Source organism: Anabrus simplex, chromosome 12 (assembly GCF_040414725.1).
Source record: "Anabrus simplex isolate iqAnaSimp1 chromosome 12, ASM4041472v1, whole genome shotgun sequence".
Classification (NCBI taxonomy): domain Eukaryota; kingdom Metazoa; phylum Arthropoda; class Insecta; order Orthoptera; family Tettigoniidae; genus Anabrus; species Anabrus simplex.
The window spans coordinates 7,786,160-7,796,594 of NC_090276.1; the positions used below are offsets into that span (position 1 = coordinate 7,786,160).

At 40.5% G+C, this 10,435-nt stretch overlaps 1 protein-coding gene across 10 annotated transcripts in view; it reads right to left on the reverse strand.

Moving 5' to 3' along the window:
* magu (SPARC related modular calcium binding-like protein magu) overlaps positions 1–3,884 on the reverse strand; it is a 417,174-nt gene extending 413,290 nt beyond the window's left edge. For all 10 annotated transcript variants that reach the window (XM_067156492.2, XM_067156500.2, XM_067156498.2 and 7 more), the window contains exon 1: positions 3,736–3,884. In XM_067156492.2, coding sequence (XP_067012593.2) covers positions 3,736–3,801 — 66 coding nt within the window. In that variant the 5' untranslated portion in view covers positions 3,802–3,884. The remainder of the gene's footprint in view (positions 1–3,735) is intronic.
* Positions 3,885–10,435: the final 6,551 nt, after the last annotated feature.

The window sequence follows — 10,435 nt, forward strand, 5'->3', positions numbered from 1 at the left end:
TTGCACCGAAGGTCAGCATGCTAACAATGTATGCATTATGCGGCCAGAAGGCGGCATTTACTTCAATAAGGAATTTTATTTACAGATATTAAAGATTCAACCTGACACAGAATGTAGCGAACTACCTAGCCACACACACATAACACATTCACCTCATTTAGTTTCAACACTTTGAGATTCATTTGGGAAAAAAAGGCGTATACCTATTTCTATTTTTCGTAAGAGTTCATCTATTCGCTTATTTCAATACATTGTCACTCAAACCGAATGCTTTTTTTTTTTTGCTTTACCGACACAAATGGGTCTTATAGCGATGACAGGACAGGAAAGGCCTGGGAATGGGAAGGAAGCGGCCGTGGCCTAAATTAAGGTACAGTCCCAGCATTTACCTGTTGTGAAAATGGAAAACCACGGAAAACCATCTTCAGGGTTGCCGCCAGTGGGGTTCGAACACACTATCTCCCGGATGAGAGTTCACAGCTGCGCGCCCCTAACCGCTTGGCCAACTCCCCCAGTAAAAAAAAAAAAAAAAAAAAATCATGAAGTATCCGGTCATTGTGTGCGATATAACTAAATGATATTTGAAACGCATTCGATTATTTAAATTGATTATTCATTCGATTATTTAAATAATGGGATGGAAGTTATTCGATTATTAAAAGTATTCCATTATCCCATCACTAATAGGGTGGACATTTATCCATTCAAAGAAGAACTGGCCCTGTTCGTGAGTTCTGAAACTGGCCCAGGTAGAGAGACCTGTTCTTACTAATCCTCTTCCTGGAATTCGTGAGTTTTGAGACTCGTGAATTTTGAGACGACACGGGCTCAACGACATGTCACTAACTGGATTGAAGTCCCTGTAAGAAGTAAATAACTAATCTTATTCTTCTAAAGAAGAAAGAGTCGGCGGCGATAAGCAACTAGGAGAATAATTAGGAGTACTGTATAGCGAAAGGAAATCATTATCTGGATTTTAGGCGTTGGTTTAAGTGGTGTCATGAACAATGCTACAGGTTCTTTACGCTGACAAAGACATATGTATTTCAAACATTAAGTTAACAACCATATTACTTAACAATGCTTAATAATATTGGAATCAGTAACTATATGTCTGTAGTATCCCGTTAGATAGTTTCACGTTTCAAACAATGGCTGTAAGCCATAATAACGAAGCATTTCTCGGGAACTCAGGCGGCTTTGCACGTGATCCTGGGGTAAACCGTTCCCATGGCTACAACGAGATTATCGCCAAGGAAAGTGCAAATATTAATCTTCAGTAGGTCGATAAAATGAAATGTCGTATGGCTTTTAGTGCCGGGATATCCCAGGACGGGTTCGGCTCGCCAGGTGCACCCGTAGGTGACCTGCGCGTCGTGATGAGGATGAAATGATGATGAAGACAACGCATACAGCCAGCCCCCGTGCCATTGGAATTAACCAATTAAGGTTAAAATCCCCGATCCGGCCGGGAATCGAACCCGGGACCCTCTGAACCGAGTGCCAGTACGCTGACCGTTCAGCCAACGAGTCGGACAGTAGGTCTATAAAACAATTGACAGCGTTGAAATCAATATGCAGGAGGAATTAAGAAACCTTGAACATGATCTTGGACTGTAAAAGTAAGCGTTCACAGTAACAATGCACAGATGAAATTGAAATCAAATAGTAAATGTTCTGGCAGCGGTGTGATCACTTGGCCAAACAAGACAATATTGTCCACAGACTGGTTTGACGTAGCTCTCCATGCAACCCAATCTTGTATTTCCCTCAATAACTAAATGAACGTTTCTCGAGTGTCCAAAGATGTGTCCTGTCAATATCGATCTTCTTCTGGTCAAAATTTCATCAAATCGTTCTCTTTCATCAGTTCGATTTGGAATCTCTTTGTTTATGATTCGATCCACCCATCTCATCTCCTTCTGTAACACCATATTTCAACAACTTCTTTTCTCGTTATTTATACACTAGTTATTGTCTATGTTCCATTCTAATACACATTGATGGGAACAAACTATATACAATATTTTAAAGACCTTCCTTGCTTATACGAGTCTAATTCTGCCTTTGTTGGTTATTCTACGATCCAAGTAATAATATTATTTTACAACATCACTTTCTAATCTTTTCCACTATCACCTGACGTTATTCGACTGCAATCCATGACATTCCTTTTGTTTTCCGAGTTAATTATTTTCATCTGACGTACAGTCAGACAATTCGTACCTTGAATACAAAAGTGTCGTAACTTAAAATCTGTATTTCTTCATAAAATAACCATTTATGTCCACAACGCTGCTGTAAAATAAACGCTTGGGATTCAGGAACTTTTTCACAAACAACAGCTTAAACCTGTCATTCTATAAAGTATTTCTGTTATCACTACCAGTATCTACATTTTTGCTATTAGCAATTTTAAGTTGTGGTTAAGTTTAAGAGAGGGACTTGAGGCCTAACTCCACCACGAATAAAGACGTTATCTATCATCACACAAACACAGTGCTTCAATATTATTAGGTATAACCAGTGTAACTCTGGATACAGCAGTGATACGCGAATGGCATGCAAAGTGTTTTTCTAAACTGTTGTTTAGAACGGACGAGAAGAGGCTGACAAAACTGATTTTTAAAACACTTGATAGCAAACCGAAAGTTCCGACAAATGTTTCAGGGAGGTAAGAAAAGATCTTGAGCAGTCTGGATAAAATCGGGAAGACATCCTAAACCGAACAAAGTACAGATCAGTGATCGACAGCATGAGAGGCTTCCAGTAATGTGTGACTGTTGCTTAATGTGGCCTCAAATGGCCGTAAACGAATATAATAATAATAATAATAATAATAATAATAATAATAATAATAATAATAATAATAATAATAATAATAATAATAAAAATAATAATAATAAATGCCGGGCTGAGTGGCTCACACGATTGAGACGCTAGCCTTCTGACTCCAACTTGGCAGGTTCGATCCTGGCTCAGTTCGGTGTTATTTGAAGGTGCTGAAATACGTCAGCCTCGTGTCTGTAGATTTACTGGCACGTAAAAGAACTCCTGCGGGACAAAATTCTGGCACCTCAGCGTCTCCGAAAACCGTAAGAGTAGTCAGCGGGACCCAAAAGCCATTATTATTATTAATAATGATAATTTGTATTATAATTTCGGTAATTACAGTTGGAGTTACAACAGTTTTATGGAAAACAGACCTCCCACTGTTGCTTATGAAGGGGTCTGTAAGTCAAAAATAGATTTTGGGTTTTTTGCCATGTGCAGAAAACAAGGTTTGTTTATCGAACAGACGAAATTTTCTTCCGAAGACGCTGAGCCAAGTTCTCTGCGAAACGTAAAGAATTGCGCCTCGTTTTTCTTGATGTGCCGAAAGCCTAGAAGGTATTTATCATGCCTACATTACGGGCTGTGAAAGCATCGATCCTAAACATTATGACATTTTTTTCCGTGTGCTAACTGATGAGTTTGGAATTCCCAATGAGAGGTTTGTATTGCAAAATGTTTAACGTAGTTTGAGAACGCGGGAATCTAATATTAATAAGCGGACCATTGTTGATGATCACGGACTATGTAAGCTCGCTACCTTCATCCAAAGCCACCTATGAAGCATGAGGCTAACGTCCTCACGGTACAGATGATAAAGAGGAGAAAATGAAGACATTACAGGACATAAATAGTGAAACAGTTTAATGACACTGGCTAATTGAAGGAAATGTATGTACAGACCTCTTGCAGGTCGGTGGAAGCGACGCTCGTAGACGCCAATGCCGCCAGCAAGATGAAGATGATCATGTTGTGTGGTTGTGTTCAGGTCAGACGACACATGACAAGAAGCACAGGCACACGACATTCACATGACCCGCTACTCTGCTCACCGGCAGGCACTCAACTGACGGCCGGCTGGCCACTCTCTCTCTCTCTCCCTCCCCCACTCCCACTCTCTCCCACATCGCAGAGAGGGGGCACCCCGCACGATTCGGGACGTCATTGTTTTGTGGCCGAGGGTTCAATTCCACCGCTTCTGCCAATAGTCGCGGGTGCGAATTGTGTCCCACATGACCCCCTGTGGGTGGGGGCGGTATCCCCTGCCTGTCGCAAGAGGGGACTTAACGAGATCCAAGAGGTTCTCAACTTGGGAGCGAGTGTTAGCGACCACGGGGCCCTGAGAAATGTTTGCGAAATTAATAACTGGTTCGATAGAAGGCAGCTCGAGTTTAGGAAAGGTTATTCGACTGAAGCTCTACTTGTAGGATTCCAGCAAGATATCTTGGATTCATGAGGTCAAATCGCGATTGACCTGTCTTAAGAGATTTGATAGGGTGGATCATGGGAGACTATTGGAAAAAATGAGTGCAAATGACCTAGACAAAAGAGTGACTGAATGGGTTGCTATATTTCTAGATCTCAGAAAATTAGAGTAGGCAAAGCTTCATCTGAACCTGTAATAATTAAGAGGGGAACTTGGACCTTTATGTTTTCGTATATATATGAATGATATGAGTAACGAAGAGGAATCAGAGATAAGGATTTTTGTGGATGTTGTTATTCTGTATAGAGTAATAAATAAGTTACAAGATTGTGAGCAACTGCAACGTGACCTCCATGAAATGAAATGGCGTATGGCTTTTAGTGCCGGGAAATTCCAGGAAGAGTTTGGCTCGCCAGGTGCAGGTCTTTTGATTTGACTCCCGTAGGCGACCTGCGCGTCGTGATGAGGATGAAAATGATGTTGATGACAACACATACACCCAGCCCCCGTGCCAGGGAAATTAACCAATGATAGTTAAAATTCCAGACCCTGCCGGGAATCGAACCCGGGACCCCTGTGACCAAAGGCCAACACTCTAACCATTTAGCCATGGAGCCGGATGACCTCGATAATGTTGTGAGACGGACAGTAGGCAATGGTATGATGATAAACGGGGTTAAAAGTCAGGTTGTGTGTTTCACAAATAGGAAAAGTCCTTTCAGTTCTAAATACTGTGTTGATGGGGTTAAATTTCCTTGTGGGAATCATTGTAAGTAAGGTACCTAGGTGTTAATATAAGGAAAGATCTTCATTGGGGTAATATCATAAATGAGATTTTACGTATATAAAGGGTACAGATCTCTGCACATGGTTATGGAGGTGTTTAGCGGTTGTAGTAAGGATGTAAAGGAGAGGACATATAAGTCTCAGGTAAGACCCCATCTACAGTGTGGTTGCAGTTTATGGGACCCTCACCAGGATTACTTGATTCAAGAACTGGAAAAAATCCAAAGAAAAGCAGCTCGATTTGTTCTGGGTGATTTCCGACAAAAGAGTAGCGTTGCAAAAATGTTGCAAAGTTTGGACCGGGAAGACATGGTAGAAAGGAGACGAGATGCTCGAGTAAGTGGTATGTTCCGAGCTGTCAGTGGAGATATGGCATGGACGAATAAGTTTGAGTGGTGTCTTAAGTAGGAATGATCACAATATGAAGATAAAGTTGGAATTCAAGAGGACAAATTGGGGCAAATATTCGTCTATAGGAAGGGGAGTTAGGGATTGGAATAACTTACCAAGCGAGATGTTCAATAAATTTCCAATTTCTTTGCAATCATTTAAGAAAAGGCTATGAAAACGAGAGGGAATCTGTCACCTGGGCGACTGCCCTAAATGCAGATCAGTAGTGATTGTATGGTATCATTATTGTACCTTTTCTCTTCATCTCATTTCAGGTCGTCCTCTCCTCCTTGACACTTAATTATCCAGATTTCCAACTCTCTTCCTCACGTAGTTCTCCCCTCTTCTCTGCGTATGCTCATACTATCTTAGCCTGTTTTCTTGAACCTTTTTTTCCTATGGATCCCAATTTCACTGATCCTCTGAAGTAATCATTTTTAAAATTCTATTATTTCTTGTAACTCCACTCATCCATCTTAACCCTTAACTACCACACACGACACATTACACGTAAGACATACATGGGTGCATGGAACCCGATAATAATAATAATTAATTTCGTGTGGCTATGTCTAGCCGAGTGCAGCCCTTGTAAGGCAGACCCTCCGATGAGGGTGGGCTGCATCTACCGTGTGTAGGTAACTGCGTGTTATTGTGGTGGAGGATAGTGTTAGGTATGGTGTGTGAGTTGCAGGGATGTTGGGGACAGCACAAACACCCAGCCCACGGGCCATTGGAATTAACCAATAAAGGTTAAAACCCCCGACCCGGCCGGAAATCGAACCCAGGACCCTCTGAACCGAAGGCTAGTACGCTGACCATTCAGCCAACGAGTCGGACATGGGACCCGATAACTGTTATTTATAGCAGTGTACGAGAACACAATGGCACCTCAAAGCTAACTGAGGAGCAGGAGCATACACAGTAGTCCAGCTCCACGCTACCTCGTCCGGCTCCATGGCTAAATGGTTATTGTGCTGGCCTTTGGTCACCTGGGTCCCGGGTTCGATTCCCAGCAGGATCGGGAATTTTAACCATCATTCGTTAATTTCACTGGTACGGGGGTTGGGTGTATGTGTCGTCGTCATCATCATTTCATCCTACGGGCGTCAAATCAAAAGACCTGCAGCTGGCGAGCCGAATATGTCTTCGGACACTCTCGGCACTAAAAGCCGTACACCATTTATTTCCAGGCTACCCCAGGAGACGTCCATATTTACAGCACAGCTGCTCGCTGTTCGTACTGCAATCATCTATAGACTTCCCCAGCATACACAATGATTATTAATTCTTGCAGATGCCCAAAGTGTTCTACAGCGACTTCAGCACCCTCAATGAACCGTAAAATGTAATTACTACCTTTTTGACATTTTCAAATGGTATACAGAGCAAAAATCACCGTTATCGACATACGTTTGCTTTGGCTGAAAGGATACGCTGGCATAGAGCATAATGAAATAGCTGATCAACTTGCAAAAAATAAATAAATAACGAGCAATGCAGAGCATCTTAAATGGAATCTGTAACGCCATGGCGATTCCATATACAGACTTCATACTGAGCATCGAATCTCACAATGACTGGTCGAATAACTGGAACATAACGCAGGATATTAAAGGACGACACTACGCTGATCATCAGCCTCACATTCCAACAAGACCCTGGTTTGTCAAATTACGTCTTTTTAGTAGGCGCCATCGTACGTCCATGGGTCATGGCTGCTACCCAAATCATCTGCATCTCATTAGAGAAGTGGATTCTCCTATGTGCGACGAAGACAAGAGGAAATTGTCGATCTTAACCACGTCATTCTCGGTTGCAGTAAATATCGACATGTACAACGTGTTCTATATGAAAAACTGGCCCTTATTCATGTCCCTTTTCCTGCCACTGTAATATGCTTACGACGAAGATCTGATACCAACATGTACCTACAGTTATCCAGTTTTTACCTATGACTGATCTGAAGAACTGAATGAGACATTTATCGCAGAAGGTTCTTTTGCGTGTGCCGTGAAGTGAATGAAATGCGCTGTATTTCTTTTGTGTTGAGATATTTCATCTGATTCTCGTATTTTCAGATATTGTGTTCTTTTATAAATGGTATGCACTTTATGTATTTGCTCATGATGCTTTTGCTGGCTGCATGACTACTTGTCGAATGCCAAATACAGTAAAATAATCTACAAATCTCATTCGAGAAGACAAAGTGTATTTTCATTAAATTCGACATTCAAGCTTTACAAAGAAAATATGGGCAGATCAAACGAGTTCCATACTTTAAACATCTGGGTGAGATCCTAGAACCAACAAGGTTGGAAAAGGAAGCAGAGAAAGTCCGATTACAAAAACTCAAAAGAGCATATTGGAGAACCCATGACATCTACAAAAAGAAATGCATGTCCATACATACAAAAATCAAACATTCTAATACGGTGATTAAACCTGAAGTGCTGTATGCAAGTGAAATCTTGGTACTTAATAATAAAAGTGATCTGAAAAACATCTTGAGGAAAATTCTGGGCCCAGAGAAAAAAGAAGTGTATAGACTCAAATCACGCAAAGCTACGGAAAGACTGTCCAACCTTGCCGCAGACGTCAGGAAACGAAGACTGAAATTCTATGGACACGTTCAAGGCTAACCCACAAGATTTTGACATATACTGAAAAACTAAAGAACGTACCATGGGTACAAGATGTTAGAAATGATGTGGAAAAGGCCCAGATAGAAACATCAGAAGAATATTTACCGTCACAAGATAAATAGATGGGTAGTAAAACCAGAGAATGAAGCCCCTAAACGATCGGGGCTAAGTGGTCAGAGGAAAGAAAACAGGCACACAGTGAAAGAATGAAAGCAGTATGGTCTGTTAAGAGGGCGAATCATAAATATAATGCGCGATCCAACAGGGTCCATACGCAAGGCTAGCACGTTGTTTAATAATAATAATAATAATAATAATAATAATAATAATAATAATAATAATAATAATAATAATAATTGTACCGGGCGGTACACCTCCACGCCGCTAATTCAAACATTGCGCCCGTTGAAACTCCTCTACTGGAGGAAGCCTGAACTTTAACTACAGTGTTAATTCTCAAGTTTCTCAGAAGATGCCCCTACTTGTAAATTTTGAAGTTTTCTGAACTGTGTCATTTTCGAGGTATTTTTGTTTTACCTGTAGTAAGAAGTGTGGACATTCTTTTCTAGATGACACTACTAAAGGACTACAATTATGCACCCTAGTGCGAAGTGAAAGAACTTTGTTTGGGGAGAAATTTTGGGTTCATAAGTTCGTTCTTTGTTAAATTTCTTTCAGTCATTGTTTAAGTTGGCAATATTAACCCTTTCTTTCCGCCAGTTTTGAATTTGACCAATAAGGAATTTCTGTAATTAATTTTCCACCAATAAGGTGTTTCTTCTTCGTCTAGTGTAGTAGTTTTTGCCATTATCCAATAAAATGATTGTGGGAGGGTGTTATCATTCACGAAACGCCTCGAACTTTCCACGAGGGTATATAAACTGCTGATTTTCGGGTCTCTGCGCCACTTCAGTAACATCTATCATTGTGTAAATTACGTAGCAGGGGGCGGGAAGCGCCTCTTTCTTCGGGCAGCAGTTCAACCACCAGGTAATGGCCTTTTAATAATTTCTTTTCTTGCTAGCTCAGCAGTTTAACTCTCGGGGCAGGTCCGAAGCCTTTTACCATGTAACTTTCCTCTAAAATGTAAAGACACTTGGTATCAATTCTATCCTTTTAAACTACAAATTGGGATAGAGAGTGCTTAACCCTCTCGAGCTCCCACTCATATTGTTTTGAGGTGAACTTATTTTCACAACCGTTTCTTCCCTTCTAATGTAATGTAAATCGTTTTCTTATATAAGTCACCTCTTTAGTATGGGATTAGCCCTTGCATAAGCGGCCTAGTGCCAAGTAGGTTTTAATAAGGTGTATTAGGAGTGCAGTTTCGCCTCCTCTCAAGTTGGTATTTTGGAGGCCATGTTATTGACCTGTTTCTTTACTTAATAGGCCTCAGTAGGTTGGGTATTTTTACCCCTGTTTTCATGTCCTTGGGGGACAGCTTGAACGTGGAGTTTGGTGTGGCCTTTGACAGGCTTGAACTTTAAGAGCGGGTTGCTCTTTCTTAAAGTTTGTTTCTGCTTGCCTCGAGGAGGCTTTACTGTGTAATTGGGAGCAAGAGCTCCTGGGCTTGATTGGGGTCTTCTGCCCTTTTTTTGAATCTTGTATATCATAAGGTTGGGCTTATAGCTCAAGAATTATGTGTCTGGCTCTCGGAGCCCAAATCCTGTAACACTGTAATTGTACATTCTCGAATTGTTGCTAGGCGACTGAGTACCTGTTATAATTGTTATTTATTGATCTTGAAAAGAAAATATAACCTTGTTAAATTTTACATTAACTTTAATTTCGTAGATTGAGACCTGTTCATCCCAGCACCTTCTTTCACCTCTGCACATCCACAATACTCCGTAACAATAATAATAATAATAATAATAATAATAATAATAATAATAATAATAATAATAATAATAATAATAATAATAATAATAATAATAATAATAATAACTAGCAGTTTCCCGCTGGCTCCGCCCGCAATGTACATAGTATGGTGTTGTTCGTTACTATTCTCACGGATGTATTTGCAAAGTTTTGAGTTAATTAAATAAAGCATAGATCTGCTGTGGTAATAGAATGTAATATTATGTCAACAAAACACTTGAAAATACACCACACAAAGAAATTGAATTAAACGTTCCTTGGAACAACACTACGAGCCGGACTGTTAAAAAGTCCTTCAAAGATCTTCGTCATGGAGACAAATGTACTCATAACTTTTCTCAGAATCTACCAATTTAAGTAGTTATTACCTCAAAAGAAAGCGCTTAATCCACTGAGTGTTTTTAGACCAAAACGAACTGCGTACCTCAATTAGAACGAAAGATGTGATTGTTCCAATGAGAAAAATGTTGAAGAA